General features: G+C 36.2%; 2 protein-coding genes across 3 annotated transcripts in view; both read left to right on the top strand.

Moving 5' to 3' along the window:
• Positions 1 to 617, top strand: part of LOC136244944 (protein strawberry notch homolog 1-like) — a 28,437-nt gene extending 27,820 nt beyond the window's left edge. The window contains exon 28 of the mRNA XM_066036469.1: positions 372 to 617. Coding sequence (XP_065892541.1) covers positions 372 to 460 — 89 coding nt within the window. The 3' untranslated portion in view covers positions 461 to 617. The remainder of the gene's footprint in view (positions 1 to 371) is intronic.
• An 858-nt stretch (positions 618 to 1,475) lies between these two features.
• LOC136244943 (uncharacterized) lies at positions 1,476 to 17,790 on the top strand. 2 transcript variants are annotated; one of them, XM_066036468.1, is made up of 6 exons: positions 1,483 to 1,593; positions 6,677 to 7,664; positions 7,773 to 7,920; positions 9,064 to 9,480; positions 11,791 to 12,814; positions 14,447 to 17,790. In XM_066036468.1, the coding sequence occupies exons 1-6, from the start codon at positions 1,570 to 1,572 to the stop codon at positions 17,639 to 17,641; spliced, it is 5,796 nt and encodes a 1,931-aa protein (XP_065892540.1). In that variant the 5' UTR covers positions 1,483 to 1,569; the 3' UTR covers positions 17,642 to 17,790. The 2 variants fall into 2 exon arrangements, 1 of the variants encoding a protein (XP_065892540.1); XR_010695664.1 differs by lacking the exons at positions 6,677 to 7,664; positions 7,773 to 7,920; positions 9,064 to 9,480; positions 11,791 to 12,814; positions 14,447 to 17,790 and adding exons at positions 1,892 to 2,017; positions 2,068 to 2,442 and having other exon boundaries at positions 1,476 to 1,593.
• Positions 17,791 to 19,174: the final 1,384 nt, after the last annotated feature.

Below are 19,174 nucleotides of genomic sequence, written 5' to 3'. Positions count from 1 at the left end.
TGTATGGGTGCGTGCATGGGTGTGTCACTACTATCATGTATTATGTGTGTTTTTGACATATGCTGTACAGAAAGGCTTGTAATTTATTGTTGTGTATCTAACTGTATCGTTATGCAATTGAATACGATGACTAATTTTCTAGTATGGCTGTACCGTCCGTATAGCCTAAATATTTAGAGGGAGGAGAATTTTGCTGATTTCAAGATTTTGGGGGTTAACAGCAAAATTTTATCCTTTGTCTAATACATTTTGGGAATCCACAAAAAGTTTATTTTTAGCTACATTTCTCATCCTCGAAAATATTTCCCTCAAAATATTTAGGCTATACGTTACTTGTGATAAACTATATCACATCACCTTGTTCACAACAGGTATCCTGGTACCTCAAAGTAGTGTATCTGAACTAAACAATGTGTTGACTAAAGTAGCAGAACAGGCAACAGGAAGCACAAATGAGTGATCACTGGGTAGTGCATCACTGTTTTTAATTAATTGTAATTTTTGATTTCATTGTAAGTATATTTCATATGCAGAATTGTAAATATACAGTTTATTATTGTAATTTTATGTAATTTATTATCTCTTTTTAAGAATTTATTAAGAATTTAGTTGGATCATTCTCTTCATAATAATATAACATCTACTACTACAAAACTATATGCCCTGTTTGGTATAACGTTTGTGTCACTTCTGACCTAGGCTGCTTACTGGGGATACTTTAAGTGTAAACAAAATATTTGTATCCAAACCATGCGGAAAGCTGGGATAAGTGTAGTAAGCCACTGTGGATTATAAATCTTAAATAGTGAGCAGACTGAACAGATAATTGAAATATCCTGGGTTACTGACTGCATCAATGGCGGATCCAGGATGGGGCAAATGCTCCCCCCCCCACCTTGTCACACAGTGGAGGAGCCATACTTCTGATTAAAATACTAAACTTCATGCCAGGGCAAGATCAGCTTATAAAACTCACGAAAATATGCACATTTTACTAGCATTTATTACGAATTCACCTGAAACTGAAGTCAACCTAGTTATGAAACTGTCATCCAGCACCTTCGTACGCACTAAGCGCCCCTAAAATAATTATTGTGTTGCTGTTGTTTACGACATTCAGAGCCTTTTAAACTGCTTTAAAGACTTCACAGCCATCTGCAAAGGCCAAAATGACAAAAATCAGCAGTGAGATACTACTAAGAGGTGTATTATTTGCTGCTTCAAAAATGCAGCAACTAGCAAGAGGATCTGGCTCTCCCTAACCACCTACAACTTGCCTGTTTGTGCCCCTCCCCCTGCCAGGTCCTGGATCCGCCCCTGTGCATATACAGAAGCTCTAACTGCATTAACTCTTAAACTACATTAACTAACTGACTGCACACACATGGGAGTAGTCTCGTGCCCAGACCCCACCCAGTGCGTTGAATAGGAACGCAGTGGGTGGGGTCTGGGCACGAGACTAACATGGGAGTAAACTGCCCACCGCCTGGCACGTGAGCAAAGTGGGTGGAGTATAACGAGTCAAGTTTTCTTCCTTGAGTGGAATTCCTTGCTAGATGCATCGGCTGGATGGCAGGAAGAGGATCAAGAAAGGTAAAAGTGACACACATCACAATAATGTCTTGTCACAGTTCACATGACAGCAAGGGAGTCGTAAGTGACCTCCATGGTGACCTCTGCTGCTCCAAGGTAGAATATTTTTTATAACTCGTAGGATATTTTGAGCTATCTATTTTGGATATAGCTAGATCAGAACCTTACAAGCTTATGCGTTTCTTATATTTCCCGTTTAATAATAATAATAACAGACTATATATGATAATAACAGGAGCTCATCGAGTCCTCGGACTCGATGAGCTGATAATAATAAGGTGACCTCTTTCATTACTAGATGTCAAAAGAAAGCTTATTCGTTAAGCTACTAGAGGAAGGCTATAACCACTGTAACAACAGAGGCTTACTTGTTGTAAAGCGATGAAGAACAACCTAAAGAGTACAAAGGAAAGCAGCAAGATTTGTATGTAATGATTACTCAATGTACTCTAGTGTCACTAACATGTTAAATAGGATGCACTGGACAACACTTAGAAGGGAAAACCTGAGACTGATAATGATCTACAAAATTGTTAATAATCTTGTTGAAATTGAAACAGGGAACTCGCTTATCAAGAAAAATTTACCCACCCGAGGACATTCAAATAGATTCAAGTAACCATTTACCAGAGTTAATTCGTTTAAATATTCCTTCTACCCCAATGCAATTAAATTGTGGAATAAATTACCAGATACTATAAGTAATTGTACAACATTACAAAACTTTAAAGATCTAATTAACTGTTAATAATATTTGCACACACCTGCACTACACCTTTATGTACGTTTACACTCGCTTGTCGAGTCCTGTACATTACATATAATTAATTAAATTAACAACTGGTTTTATCGCAATGTCACATACCACGTTTTGTCCGCCTTGTTTATTAGCATTATAATCACGTGATCTATATATGGTCTTACTTGCCGTTGAATAACGAATCGGCTAGCAGTTATTTGGAGAGAATAGGATCAACTGGCAATGAGTTATGGATCATTTCTAAAGGTACGTAAAGGATTTGCGTTATTATAAACTAGAATTTATTTTCACGGCATGTTTTGGTCCTCATTCTTTTGTTGTAGGGTAAATCCCTAGGTATCATTTTAATCCTTATTACATCACAAGTATAATGACGTTGATTGCGTATCCATAGCATAAACACTTTTAAAATTGCAGCGCTTTGTTTACAACTAGTGTTGTTCTAGTACCAGCTTGTTGTTTCAGTTCCGGTTCCAGTATCATAAACTTTTGGAATTACAGTTTTGGTTCCAGTTCTAGAACTATAACTGTTAGAATTACAGTTCCAGTTCTGGAACCATAACCTTTAGAATTGCAGTTCCAGTTCTAGTTCTAGAACTACAACCTTTAAGATTACAATTCTGTTTTAAGTTCTGCATAATTAGTTTAGTGCTCCATTTCTAAAACAATGTACAGTGTGTGCTAAAGTATGGGTTTTGATTTGAACGTGTTATGTATCTAGGCAGAGCAACTAATACAAAACTAAACTACATGCAAAGCATTGATGCTCCTAGGCTTTTATTATGAGGGATGATTTGAAGTTAATTATCAAACATTAAACTAGTACATTTTGGAATGACAGAAACACCTAGGTAGTGAGCTTCGCTTCTGAATCATTGTTGCATTGGGTGTATATAATCACCGGACTGGATCATGGACTAGACCAGTGGACAGACCACATCGACTGGACCGGTGGACAAGCCATGGACTGGACTAGTGGATAGACCATGGGCTGGACAAGTTTCTTTTTATTGCAAGTATTTAGGAAACTGGTTGTAACTATAGTATTTTTCCACATCAGCACTAAATTTAGACTATACATGTAGGTGGACCTGTCAACTTATATGGAAAAGCAAGATCGACAGATACACTACAGCTACTTAATTTTACTTACTCGAATTCCCATAGTTTGTGTTAGAGGATACATGTCGATCGTCAGTACTATATATTAAATGTTAAGAACAAGAAGAATGGTGGATGCATACGCACACACACAGAGCTAAGAGTTTAACTGTAAATGGAAGTATTTAATACTTCAATTTTTAATAGCTATTTTGCACGTGTTTCAAGATTGACTAGCAAACAATTCCTGCTCAAAGCATTAACATAAGTTGTTATTTGAACAAGCAATGCAGGTGGGCAAAGTTGATAGGTTCATTTGCACATGTGTAACTATCATTTCTTTTATAGCAGTAGCTAAGTTCAATATGTTCAATGTCTTAAAAGCATGGAAATTAAAAGCCAAAATTGTCCTCAGAAACAAGGAAGAATTAACAATGGTTTCTTCAAGCCTGAATATTTATATATATAAGGCATGAGTCCAGTTGTCCAGTCCTCCAGTTCTGCCCAGTGCTTCTAGCTATATACCCTTTTGCATCATTCTACTGAATACTTATCAGTTGTTGCTTTTATCAGCACATTAACTGTAGTTGTGTAATGAGCATCGTATTTACTATTTTTATTGATAATAACTAAAATGATTATGACCAATTTCAGTTCCAGTATTAGTTCCAGTAATTGATAAATTTCTTTTTAGTTCCAGTTCTAGTTCCAGTATTTAGGAAAATAAATTATTTTTCTAGTTTCAGTTCCAGTATTGAAAAAGGTAAAAGTATTGTTCTAGAACTGGAACTAAAATAATATTTCTGGTACTGGAATTACTTTTAGTTCCAGTACTGAGAACTGGAACAACACTATTTACAACCATGCGTAGTGGCCGATTAAGTTATATAGCACTTCGTGTTTTTGGAAAGTTATGAATGATTAATTAGAGTCTGTTCTTCATTTGTAGCCACATCCACTATACGTGCATTACCTTATTTGGCTATTTAAATATCTAGATGATTGACAAAATAACCACATACATACACTTAAGTCTCTAGCTAGCTGTAGCACTGAAATGTCATGCAAGGTTACATGCATATGGATAGCTCAAAATATCACGGTCTTTTTAATGCTTTCATAGTTACCTAAAGTCTTCTAAAAGCTAACTTACTTTGTTGAATAGAAAGATAGCAGAAGAGAGCAATATCTTATCCAGCTCCTGTCAACGTCCTCTCCCTCCAAATAAATTCTCTGTTTCCTGTCCACCGCCCGCATCTGGTTATTGTCAGCTCTAAATATTCCATTATTCCATATTCTTTCATTATTTTTCAGTTATTCTTGCATACTCACAGGCTCAGTAAAAGCCATCTTGTAACAGTGTCAGCAGTGCTATCAACTCGGCATAAATGCACATTTTTGTTATTTTTGCAACTTAAAAGGAAGGAACAAGCTTAAGCATGCTTTTGTGCAGCTTTGAAGCTGCTAATCTTATCAGGGGCGGTGCAAAGAGTGAGGGGGCCAGGCCAGCTGTAACTTGAAGACCAAAAAAAAAGGTCACAGCCTGCTGACAATTGCTGCTCTCCACCAATTATATCTCCTTATTTATAACTACACATACGTACCGTAAGTAGCTTGCTACGCTGCTTCTCTGAATACTGTGACTGCTCTATTAGAGTATCCAGATCCTGATTGTTCTATTAGAGTATCTTGATCTTTTCTTGCAAACAGTGTCCCATAAATGTGTGGGGGGCCATGGCCCTCCTGGCCTTCCCGTCTCCACCGCCTATGAATCTTATAATGAAATAATGGAAATGAACTGCCCGCCCGCATGCAGATGTGCCTGAGTCCAGGACCAGACGTGAAACATAGAATTTACTTGGAGTGGCCTAAAACCAAACACCAAGAGATGTTTAAAAGAATATAGTTGTTTTCTTACACGCAAAAAAATGTATAGATGTATGCACAAGTGATTAATAGCAGCACCAATGAAATTTAAGGCAGCAGGGTAAAAAACGGTAAGTGGAGAATTCTTGGAAATGGGAACAGAAGTGAGACTGATGGGCCCGAATGACCGATGGAGCATGTTTTATGCAGTTTTCTGCTGAAATGATTGAAACGCTCTAATAATTAATGCTTGATTAAAAACTCTAATAGAACAGTCAAGAGTGTTTTGTTGATATCCTACCAGAGACCTGCATTGGGAGCCTGGGAATTTAATTGACGAACTACGAGTATTTCACTACACAGTGTCTGTTCTAGTAGAGAGTGTCAACATAAGGAGTTGCATTTGAGTGTTTTATTTGCAGTTTCCACTGACTGCTCTATAAGGGAGTATAGATCTATTTTTATGGAATTAAGCTCCAAATTTCCAGTTAGCATATTACTCCAGTCCATCATGCTTTTATTATGGTAGCATATTTGATGCATGCAGGCCTAGCTGTCAGTTAGCTACTTCCCAAGTTTTCTAGTTATCTAATTATAGAGGCTAAGAAATTGCACCTGCAGCTTCTGGTAAGAAGTATGCTTGTTAGACTGGAGTGGCACCTTAAGAACACTCCATGACTGTTAGCCTCCTCATTGGATCCACTCCAGTTTGACAAATATACAGTAGCTGTCACATGCCTCATAATGTGATTTTTATTGTTAGACTGCAGGTATATACAACTTCCCAAATCTATATGCTGGCATTATAATACACTGTAAACATACTGGTTGAATACTGGTTTTCAAGGGGGGGAGGGGGTATATGTAGATTAGTCTCATGTGACTAGACTGGTTCTTTTGCTTTGTCATTGGGTACGGAGAAAAGGGGTCTGGTCCAATGATCCCTGGGATGGAAATACGATCCACAGTAGGCATACATAGAATGGATGATGTCACATTCGGAGGTGTATTGAAAAGTTGCTATCATTTCAGCAAAAGGACCCAGCAATGCTGCAACGGGGCATTGCGCTGTGAAATCCATCATGTATATTGACATGATGACCTTTATCTGACATGGTTGTTCACTCATTCCACTTTCCATTCCCTTCCTGTTCCCATGTTTCCTAGGATTCTACTTACCTGGGGAAAAGTAATGTGGAAAACAATCAATCAAGTTTTGCTTTGGTGTAAAGAAATTAATATATTGATTGCTCTAATAGTAATGTGTGTGCATGTGCGTGTGCATGTGCGTGTGTGTGTGTGGTTAACAATGTATTGCTATATGACAGTGACATAATGCTACATGTTTCACTATAGCATACCTCACCTAGTCCATTGATGAAACCAAGGTCAAACCAAAATCCAAGTGTATTTTTAGGATACGACTTACCAGATTACATCACTAAGGATGATATAATATCATTCATGATAAAATTTAAACATGTCATTGTTGATGTTGAGGTTGTATCTAACAAGAGATGGGGAAACTATGCCAAGGTAACATTTCAGACTGCTTCTGATGCACACATGGCATTGAACCACTATAACGGGCAATGCTGGTTTGAACTAAACCTTATTGTTTGCTTAAAGCCATGGAAAGACTCAAGGACAAAGAAGACACTTAACCCAGCGGTCCATACATACACTACCACATATGATGATGACGATGAGTCAAATCAACATGAAAATGTGTCATATTTGCCTCCCTATCCCAGCAACAGTTCTATGAAGATTGGGAGTTGTATCGTTTCTAGCGAAGCAGGAATTAAGAGGCAGGCATCACATCATGCTAGTTGTGAAAACCTAGCTAAAACTGGATTTAATAAGCATGAGAAGGGGATGCTACAGTATGTCAGCTGTGAGAATCTGGCTGCTGGATTTAGTAAAGGTCAATATGAATATACTATTAAACTTTCTGGTCTTAAAATGAATGTTAAAAAACAGGAAATTACTGAGCTGGTTGTGCCTTTTGGGGAATTGACTAGTTCTATTAAAATTGTATCTTACCCAAACAATGGAGTTTGCTATGCTTATGCCAATTTTTGCACCAAGCAGTCTGCAGTGAGCGCTGTTTCTTACCTCAACAAAAGTGAATTTGGTGGTAGAATGATACATGTCTGCCACAAGGGTGAACTGGAGGTAGTGCACAGTTGTAACAAAGAACTTAAAGCTCTCACCAATCCACCATTTTATTCTGATATAACTTCTAAAGGGACTGTGCTTAAAGATGGTATGCCCACTGGTGTCAATACTGAATTAGACAAAGCACAGACACTCAATACTATACTAATGCCTACATATGCAGGTAAGTCTATGTATCAATGGTTTACATTTTACACAAAACTATGTACTCCTTATCCCCATGCATTCACACTAAATCTTCAGTAATAAAATGGCTTCAACATTACTGTAGGTGTGCAAGAGGCACGCGATGCCATTCAAGTTGTTACAAATAAACCTGCAACAATGCCACAAAAATGTTTGCCTGTGTTTCCTATAACAAAAGAAAACAATGAGAAATTAAAGTTGAAGAAGAAAGAAAGTAGTACTTTACTAGTACCGTAAGTTGATATAACTATGTCATGTACAAGTTTCACTGTGTATGCTTAACTTATAAATGACAAAAGAGAAATGTGTCATAGTGCATGGACATATCAAAATCTTCTACCATTGGAGTGTTGGGAAAGTTACTTTGTCAATGTAATATATTACATATTACTCTTTACTTTTGGGCAATGTAATAAGTTACAGTTACATATTACTCCAAATGAAAAGTAACACATTAAGTTACTTTTTCTCTGACCATACACCTTTCATGGTAGTTACTGAGCTAGCATATAGTAAACATGCACTCCTGTAAATATAGCTACTGGCTTCTTGCACCTGTGTAGAGATGTTCATTATTTTTACCACTTCAGCCATACCGAAACATTTCTAGCAAATCACATGATCAGTTATCTGAGGTGTGAACTAATATGGATAATTTGGATCAGGACAGATTATTGTAACCATTAAACTGTTGAGTAACACTAATTGGTTAGTAATGACCTGGTAATGAATGTGTTATGAATATTATTACACGTCGCTAATGAACTGTAATAGTGACGCGTTATGTAATAGCACGTTACTTTCATTACTAAAATAACAAACTGTATAGGTTCCTTGAAAGTAACTTAAGTTATATTATTAGACTATGAATAGTAACGCGTTATATTACTTGAAATTACAAAATGTAATGACTATTACGTAACGCATTACTTTAGTAATGTGTTATTCCCAACACTGGTTGTAAATCATGTTCACAAATAATGGTATGAAATCAAGACCCACAATTATCTGCTCTGGCTTCTATACAGTAACACAGTAAAATTGCTTCCTTCACACTAGTGGATTTTGTAGGCACTTAAATATTAGGTCAACATGAGCTAAATTAATCATAATTGATAGTGCACTAAATTTTACTGTAAATGTGAGTCTAGAACACTTAAACCCTGCCATAAATTAACGTCCGAGAGTGTTATGATGGGTACCTTTGATCTGTTACGCACAAAACAACAGATCCTGCATGCTTTGGTCTTTTAGTCCTCAGGTTTCATGTTTACAAACAGTGGCCATAGCTTGACCATTAGTAATGTACACACTATACTACAGACTGCATAGACATATTACACAACGGTCTTCAATATTACATATCCATTCTGTAGGAAGAAAGCATTTCCGGTAGTCAAGTCTATGTCAAAGAATCTTCAGTGCTATGTTCAGGAAAGATTAAAGTACAAACTGCTTGAACTACTGAAGTGCGGTGGAAACATTGAGTGGAGTGATGACTCCATCATCATATCTGGCATTGATAAAAAACTATATGATAATTTTGATCAGCAAAATTTAAGCTTCTTAGGGGAATCAACTGACTACATGTCCTCGGACAATTGGAATAAGCTTATTTCTGTTAATGCAAATGCCACAAGTTTTATATCACAACTGATTTCGGACCATTTGGAAGTGAATATAAATTTGAATTACAGGTGTCAATCAGTGACAATTGTGGGACCAAAACTAACAGTGGTGAAAGTCAGGAATAAGATATTGGACAAGATCTATCAAGAGTTATCATTGTTAGAGTAAGCACTGATAGTCCACGTACATGTGAATGTAAATATTATTTGCTAAACATCCATGCATTAAACATCCATGCATTTTTGCATTAAAAATGTAAAATGTATCCACACAAAACAGCCAAGCTATGAAAAAATGGTGTGGCCTTAAAAGCCTGGGTGAAAAAGTTGTAAAATCGAATGTGGTGGCCAAGAAATGGCTGCAATGATAATAAATTTTAACAACAGTTCTTTTTGTACTTTATAAGGCCCCAAAACCAGCCTATGACTGACGTTGAGGTTTGTTTTTACTCACATTTCTACTTTTCTATACAGACACAATGATGATTATTGAAGACAGACTTATATAAATGTATTGTATTGCATGATTTACCGTGAGTATATTGACAGGAAGAAAGAAAACGTTGTTTTCACACCTTTGTATCTCGGTGATCCCTTATCCAATTGGAACCAAATTTGCTACAGAGTTGCCCGCCAGCTAGGGTAGTCTACATTCCAAATTTGAAGGAAATCGCTCTGGCCATTTCCAAGATACGAGCTGCCAAAGTTTCAATTTTTTTTCTTCGTTTTTTTTTCTTCTTCGTGTTTTTGCACACTTGCAAAAATTGCTATAAAATGCAAATGTGTACTCCGATCGCCTTGAAATCTGGCACACAGAAAGAGAGTCCAAAGGCGGATCCTAGCATCAAATTTGGTGCAAATCCGATGAATGGTTCAGGTACTTCAATATTTGATAATATTATTGTAATACTCTAATAGAGTGCACATTTTTGAGAACTTCTAATAGAACATACCTAGAATGTTCTAGTACTTCTATTGGTAGATCTATGAAAATACAGATATTTGATTATAAGCAGATATAAAGCAGAAATTAAGTGAGGTGGTCAGCCAAGATACCAGTGGTTAAGGATGCAGGTGTTAGGTATGGAGGTCCCTGGTTCGAACTCTGTTAAGTTCTTTTTCGACATCTTTTTTACACCTTTTTAAACCTGTGGTGACTGCTCTATTAGAGTATCTCGATCCCATAATTTTACATTTGTTTGGTTTTTGCTTTATAACTTTGTTGCTGTAACTCTGTTGCTATCCAAACTATCAAAAGGCACTGCTATGGTCATCAGCCTATCTACACACCAATTTTCAAGTTATTCCTATACTTGGTTTACCCTGTAGCTGTGACAGAAGTTTATTATTTTAATGTGAATAATGCTCATAACTCCTTGGATATTCCTAAGAGTCATAGCAAACTCGGTACGTGAATCCACTGTTACACGCTCTTCATTTGTGCCAAATATTGAGGCAATCGAGTTACATGTTTGCATTTTATAGCAATTTTTGTATAGTTTGTAAAAATAAATTGAAGCCCCTGTAGCCTCCGTATGGCATAAGAAAAAACCAAAGAAATTAAAATGAAGCTTTGAATGCCCATATCTTGAAAATGGCTGTTGCAAATTTAATTAAATTTGCTGTGTGGCCTACCCTACCTGGCAGACAGCTATAATGCAAAAATGGTGTGCTTTGGAGAAGGGGCCATGGAGCTACAGTAATGCATGCATGAAAAAGCTGTTTTCTTTCTTCCTGTCAATATACTCACAGTGTGATGCGCCGGCTTTCTTCAAGTGTCTTGATACGTACTCCTAATATAGAGTAACATGGGATGAGTTTTGCACTTCAGTTACCGTATACATACAAATTTTCAAAGGGCGAACTTTTGCAGACTTTACAGTTGCTTAGCTGTTGGTGAATTTTCATTAACTATTATCAAGTCTAGCTTTATGCTAAATAACAGATTTCCTGAGTGAAAAATGAGTGGTCCACCAAATAAAACAGCTGAAATTCGTAATCTATGAAAATTACATATCTCGAAATTTTGTACATATTCCTTTTTCTATTATAGTGATCCCTAGCTACTAGCTTGCTGAACCCTGAAAAACAACTAAAAATTAAAAGTGGATTTTTTCTCAACAGAGTTAACATTTCAGCCAACCAGATGATTATTGGTAACAGCAAAGGTTTCAACAACAGACACGTACGGTTTGGCTCCATTACAAATTCGGGAAAGGGCTTTAATGAACACTGTGCTTATATGGCTTCCCCATAGGAAATGTATTGTGAAAATTTTGATTGGCCGTAAATATTATGTCAAACACTTGAACAAAAAGATTTTGAAATATTTTTAGCGGGTCAAGCAGTACTACAAATGAGCCAAATTTCAAGATCGTGTGCAATTGCATCCATGAGTTATTAAATGTTTTTGAGGATTCAGCTCAATGTGAACATACTATAATCTGTTGTTGATACTGTTTCTATCACTTGCAGATATCAAATGCTAGTTCTCGTCACTTGTATTCCAAACATGGTGGAGGACGTTGAAACTAAACTTAACATCACTGTTAAAGGTTTTGCTGAAAACTCAACTTGTTTAAAATTTGAAGGTGAAAATGTTTGTGTGGCGCACAAGTATGTTGTTGATCAAATAGCATTATGTAAGAGCAGGGAGTTCCCCTGCAATATGGACACATCACTGGTGATAGTTGCTATAAATCATTTTAAGAAGGTTGGAATAGCTGTAGTGGTGTGTAACACTGATAGTCAAAGGTTGCTCCCTATTTTGTTGAGTAACAGAAATGCCAACATAAATGTGTTGGTGGTACACTCCTTGTCTGTGAAGGAAATTGATCATGCAATTGATATACTGAAAATGTCCCCATACAAAAAGGAAATTGCATTAGCTTCCAAAGACACACTACCAAAGTTACAAAAGAGCATCACAGAATGTCAGTCAATGTATTCCATATATCTGCAAGCTACCAGTAGCTGTATTGTGATTCAAGGATACACAGAGGATGATGTCATTGCAGTGTCTAACAAACTTCTGCGAACGATCGACGATCTTAGAGTTAAAACAATAACATTAAATTTGTCAAAGGAAGAGTTGCAGTTTTTAAATCACGTCATATTTGTCAAACCTACTGGGAAAGCCACACAAGTATTATCTATACTTTCCAAATCATTGAAAATAACAGTAAAGAATTCACCAGTTTCTATTGAACTCACAGGTACTTCTAAAGCTATTACTGATGGCAAGAAGATTATGATTCAGGAGTTATTGAAGAATTTTCAGGTGCAGACAGTTAGTAGTCGGTGCCATCCCAATTTCTTATCACAAATTGACAAGTTTGTACGGAAACCTCTTGAAGAAGAATTGAATGTGGTTGTGTACTATTTCCAGGTACATGGCAGTGAAAGGTTTACACATGGCAACCAAAAAACAGTGATAATTTATACTAAAGTATACAGTACAGATGATGGTGATTTCACTAAAGCTTGTGAAGTAATAAATGTAAGTTAAAACTATAGAACTTCTGTTTTCTTTTATAGAAGTATATATACAAGCTTTTGTGTTGCTTCTGTGTGAATAAGGGAAACTTGGACATGGGAAAATTGCATTATTTTCAGTATTATTGCTGTAGTATGCTTTGTTAAGTAGCAGATGGCTATGTACAACTAGTCTATACTAAAACAGCCAAGTTGTGAATAGGGGTGCAGCCTACAGTAAGTACAGAGCAAAAACAAAATGAATGTGAAGCATCAAGGGTGGATGCCAAGAGCCAATTTTAAGGACAGCCTAACCATTAGACATTACCAGTAGTTGCAGGTGGTTCTTGGTCACCGTCATTAATTTCACAACTTTTTTTTTCCATGGAATTTTTGAAAGCTACACGCTTTTTCACAATTTAGCTGCTTAGGTGTCTGGATTATTGGACTCACACCAGCTAATATAATAATAATGTAGCAATTTTATAAGCAATTGTAATGTACGGATGATTACAACAAAAAGAGCTGTAAACAAGGGACTTCCAACTAATGTGCAAATGTCGGCTGCAGCCAGTTTATCACTAGGGATAAAATTTACATGTTTATTGATTCCACTATCTAATGAAAACTATTAAAACACTGTAAATTGATACCTTGCTGTCAGCAAAGAGAAGTGGGATGCAAAGGAGGACAGACAAAGGTAAATCCATGATGGTTGCATTTCTGTGGTATGCCAAATGCACCTGTAGGTCTGAAGGAATGGACGATATCAAGCCCATAGCAAACATTTTGTATAACATTAGAGGTACTGGATTGATTGCAGAGGCTGTTCTTTTATGTAATGCTGTGTGACTGGCTGAAAGTGAAGTGTAATGGACATCATTTTTGAGTCAGTATTTGATAAATGGCACAGCAAAACTCATGTATGGATACTAAATAATACTGACTGATACTAACTCCGTATTTTATTCAGTATTGCTCCGTCTTGGGACCATCTTGGGACCAACATTCAAATTCTGTCAAAATTTGCACACTAATAGTCTACTACTGTGACTAGTAATCTAGTTTTGCCTCTGGCTAAGCTTTACTTGAAAAAAATTGTTCCAAGACAGAGTGATACTGAGTAAAATTCAATAAATACAGAGTTAGTATCGGTCAGTATTGTTTAGTAAGTTTTGCTGTGTGGGATACGTGAATCGTCCATATTCTTTGCAGCGACTGGATTGATTGCAGAGACGTTTCTCCTAGCTGTGCTTTGTTTGTAGCGCTGTGTAGTGGGCTGAAATTGCTGAAAGTTAAGCATAATGGCCACTTCACCTTCGAGTCAGTAATTGCAATAGCTGGGGTGTGTGTTCAGACAAAAGCATTAACTCTGGCGCCATCCTTTCTTTTGATGCGTATGTGCAAGTTCACCATCCATAATTACAAAAAAAGTTGACAATTATAAGGAAAATTAAGTTTGATTAGGGATCAAAGAAAAAAGTAGGGAAACAAGGGAGGTCGCCTACACCTGCAGATATACTAGCGAACATTTGATCCCTAAACTTAATTTCTCCTTAAACTTGTGTATTATAATTATACTTTTATTGTGGGATTATTACAAATTTATTGTGAATGTTCTCCTATAACTTGTACTTGTCTATCTTTTTAATTTCAGAAACTAGATCCAAGAAGTTACTTTTTTTCACTAGCTGAAGAAGAATTTGAATGTCTAGCTAACAGTGATGCTGTTGATATCTCTACCATTGGTAATCCATATAGAGTTAGGATTGACCTACGACACAATGAAGTTGGTGTAATGCTACATGCCTTGACTAAAAAGGAAGCTGATGATTGTTATCGGTCACTGAAACAACACCTATCATCTAGTTTAAAGCTAGTCAATTACATTGAAATAACTGTTCCACAGTTGAAATTCCTGCAACTACGTAAACCAGAACTGATAAAACTTCATAACGTACAGATTGAAAATGTTGTAAACTCTATTGCACAGTTAAAATTGGAGGGTAAGAAATCTCAGGTTGAAAGCTCATCAAAAGCGATTAAAAAATTCTTGAATAGAGTTGTGACTAAATCTCACAAGTGTGTCCATCACAAATATTTGTTGATGTGGAAAAAGTGCTGGAAGTCTGTTAGTGATAATATTATTTCTAACCACAAGGAAGTGTTTGTGAAGCTGAACACTTCAGTATTTAATGATAGCATCACTTGTGAGATAGTAGTAGTCGGTGAAGCTATGAACAAAGTAGATGATGCAATATACCCTGCTAGGAGAATAGATGGTAGTGTTAGGGAGTGTATTATGTCCACAGATGTAATGGGTGTTAAAATAGTCAAGGAAGGTTTAAGTTCCGGAAAAGTCAAGTTGAATAGTAACTTGATATTTCATTATGAAGCTAAGGGTAATAATATAATAATTGTTTCACCTTACTGCACTCAGGCAGATGAGGTATGTAGAACAGTTAACACTTTTCTTACTTCTGAAAAGGAAGAACGTAAAGTTGTAAAAAAGTTGTTTGAATTTAAACACTCTTTTTCCACTAAAAAGGTTCTATCACAATGGAATGAGGTACTAGAATTAGCAAAGAGCAATAAAATTCTTTGTGTCACAGCAGTCACTGACCCTTGTGGTGGTATTGAAGTGAAGGGAACTGAAGCTGCTATTAAACAAGCTGAACCACACTTCTTGAAGTATATTTCATCACTAGAAAGTGACATAAGTTGTTCAAAACTTTTTGTGAGTCACCTCTCACGTCCTGCATTGAGGTCACCTGAGTTCATTCAGTTGTGTAAAGAATTACAAAGTGATCTACCAGTGTCACTCACAGTACAACTTCAACCTGAAGTATTGTCATCAGCCAGTGTACCTGGTTGTGATATAACTGTAGAGATTTGTGAAGGAAGTATTGCATTAGAGAACAGTGATGTGTTCATTAACTTTACAGATGAAAATCTCACCATGTCTAAAGAACTAAAGGATATAATAGGTGAAACAGCAGTTCTGAGGTGTGAAAATTATGTTAAACAGTATGGACATCCACTAGTAGGAAAGGCTGTCGGTTTGAAACATGTTCAGAAAGTAGTGCATGCAGTTTTACCAAAATGGTTCAATGGTTACCATGGAGAAAATAAAGCTATTGTTTCTGCTGTAACCGACAGCTTGAAGTTAGTGGTTCATTTCAATGCAGCATCAGTTTCACTACTTGTTCTCAGTTGTGTTGACAAAAAAATTCCATTTGATTTTCTAGCAAAATCGTGCTTATCTGGTATACATCAGTATTGCATGTCATCCCCTTCTGTTCCAAAAATAAGAGTAATACTTCCCATTGATATGGCAAAGGTATTCCAGACTGAATTATTGGGTGGAACTTTTTGTGAATGGATTAAAGATAATGATTATTCTGAACTGGAAGATACACAGACATCAACAAAGCCTGTAGAACCTGTGTGGTTATGGAAGGATGATGATGGTAAATTTTATGCCTACCAGACAGAAGAAAACACAGATTTAAATAAAAAGCGACAAGCTGGTTCTTTTTGCAGCATAAATATTGGAAGGTTTAAATACATCATAGACTTTGTTGCAATGACCCAAACTAATATAAGAACAAAAAAAGTTAGGCAAGTTCAGTGTGTTACAGGTGACTATTTGTGGTTTTTTAAAAATGAACTGAACAAATGGCAACGATTTTCTCCATCTGACTCAATGAAAATTGAGGTGATGTATGTAACAAAAACTCACAATTCTATGATAATTGATGGACAAAGATTTAGCTATGACTTCTTAAGCATGATGCAGCTGAATGAAGATAACCCACACAGTGTCACCAATATTAAGCGAATTGCTGCTGCATCCATTGCTGATAGTAAAGAAATAGACAGTCAGTATAAACAAAAATCAAGCATAATAATTTTTGCGTCACCAAAGGATAAAAGAAATGTAGAAATGAAGCTGAGGTCATGCTTCAAAACACTCAAAACAATAAAATGTGTTAATATTCAGCAAACAATGGTTCCAGTTTTGGAAAAGCATATTAAACGGATACAGAGAGAGTACAGGGTAGAAATATCTGCTAGTTCCGAGTCTTTTGATGATGGTCCAGTAAAATACAACATTCAGGGTTATAAAGAGTGCGTCCAAGAAGCCACCACTGCAGTTTACCAAGTTTTAGCTACAATTAGTAGTACTCCTGTTCAACAGTCATTTCCTAAACCATTAGAATGGGAACCTCAAACTGATCCTATTGAGCTAAAGCCTGTTAGTGAAGGATCACCTGAGTGGAATAAGATCCTTCTTCGTGTCAGAGAAACTATGCCATATGCACATATAACATCGATTAAGCGTATCCAGAATGAATTTCTTTGGGAGAAATATTGTCAGCACAAGGAACGGATGAGTCGTAAAGGATCAGAGAGAGTAAATGAAATGGAATTGTTTCATGGGTCATCATCAACTGCCCCAGAAGAAATATATAAATCTGAAGAAGGTTTTGACATGAGATTTAGCCGTCAAGGCATGTGGGGCCAAGGAAACTATTTTGCTGAAAATGCCCAGTATTCTAGCAGTTATGCATATAAAAATTCTAGCATCAGTCACCAACAGCTGTTATATGGCACTTCAAGTATATTCAATGTAATAGACAGTACACGGCAAATATTTCTTGTTAAAGTGTTGGCTGGAGATAGTTATTCATCTCCTTCCGACAAGACACTTCGTATGCCTCCATATAAACCATCATTGTCATTTGAGAAGATTCGGTACGACACAGTGAATGGTATGGCTCAAGGATCCAAAGTTTATATTACCTATTCAAATGACAAAGCATATCCACTTTACCTTATTTCTTACTAGTATATTAAGTTGTGTTTGTGTGGCTAACTTGAGACTATAGTAGTTAAATTTATCCTTTTGCTGTTTTTATTTGTTATTTGAACATTAATTACACATGCACAAGAGTGTCATGCTGTTAACATAATAATAATAATGCCTTACTAATTTAATTGTTGAAGATGTACAACAAGTATGTAGATGTATGACATTGCACTGCTTGAAGTATCTTAGTTTACTACAGTGGTATATCCCCAGTACATGGAACAGTTAATTGTTTGTTATTTTAGTAGTTTTTCAGTAAACCCGCATTCACTGATGTTTTACTGAGAGTTTAAAACTTAACAAAATAATTATGTTCCATATACTTAAGTCTACTGACACTTTACTATCAGTGTATCTACAGTAAGGCATCTTAACAAATTAGTAAACTAAGAACCTTCAAGCAGTGTTGTATATTTATCTATTGCATGATGGACTTGCAACATTGGGGATGATTCCTGGAGAAATGGCTCCTATTTTGAAGGCACACACACCTACATGTGTAATGTAACTTAACCATAGACAATTAACTAGAACAACTTGAATTCCAAAATTATATATATTGAGGAGTAGGGCTTAAAATTAAAGTGTGAAAATTTAAAACAGTCAAATACCGTGATGGAACATTCAAAAAGGATACAATGAAAACTTTGAGGGAAAAAGTACTGTGTGAGCTGTGGTTGAACCACCTCTTCTGTATCTCTGCAGTATTATCCTGCATGACACTAGTACTGCTAAAGTCGATATTCTGTACCGCTTCGTGCATGCATACATACTGATCTATAAAATTTACAGCTTTCCGAAAATAATTTTTATATAGTGGATAATTTAGGTTGTGCTATACTGCAGTGCAATATGTAATAGTTCATAATTAACTCAAAACATTTTACCTCAGTCTCTGTGTTTACTAAGTAATCTGTATTTTCTGCATGGACAATGATTTGCATGTGGACAACATACATTCATTTGGTAGCCTAATAGAAATATGGAATTATTTTTATTTATTTATTAACATTATTCCAATGTCAAATACTGCTTTACTGCTGGTAATTGGGCTATTAAATAAAGTAATCTGCAGTGCTGGTGTCCCTTTGTGTGCAGGTGGGAATGTAGAGAAGTAAGTGGTCTGCTATCCAATGCTAGCTATGGACATGCAAATAATTTTCAAGATAACAATTAATTTACAGTATGGCAAAATCTACCCGTTGCTGGATATGCTAACATTATGCTTGATACTTTAAAGTACATTAATCTTATGCCAACATAAAAGGCTGGTGCCTATTTTTCTGGTCAAAATGCTGAAAATTAATTGTAAGCAGTTGCACAAGTACTAACAGGGTTTCAGTAAATCATGAAAACCAGTAAAAGAGATGGAGTATATTATAATGGGTCGTTGTGACAGTACTACCCACAGCAGGCAGAGTGAAAAAATATGATCAAATAGAACATGATCGTGAGCTGCATTCTTAGTACCTGCTGCAGTGGTGGGTAGAATCTGCTCACAATGCAAGCAGA

The sequence above is a fragment of the Dysidea avara genome, chromosome 14 (assembly GCF_963678975.1).
Source record: "Dysidea avara chromosome 14, odDysAvar1.4, whole genome shotgun sequence".
In the NCBI taxonomy this organism is placed as follows: Eukaryota; Metazoa; Porifera; class Demospongiae; order Dictyoceratida; family Dysideidae; genus Dysidea; species Dysidea avara.
This window is presented reverse-complemented; position numbering and strand designations above follow the sequence as displayed.

What these genes read in the sequence shown, in the direction of transcription:
- LOC136244943 (XM_066036468.1), top strand. Translation starts at nt 1,570, where the DNA reads ATGGCAGGAAGAGGATCAAGAAAG. An exon ending in CAAGAGTTATCATTGTTAGA is followed by an intron (nt 9,481 to 11,790) that starts GTAAGCACTGAT and finishes TATCACTTGCAG; the next exon opens with ATATCAAATGCTAGTTCTCG. An exon ending in AAGCTTGTGAAGTAATAAAT is followed by an intron (nt 12,815 to 14,446) that starts GTAAGTTAAAAC and finishes TTTTAATTTCAG; the next exon opens with AAACTAGATCCAAGAAGTTA.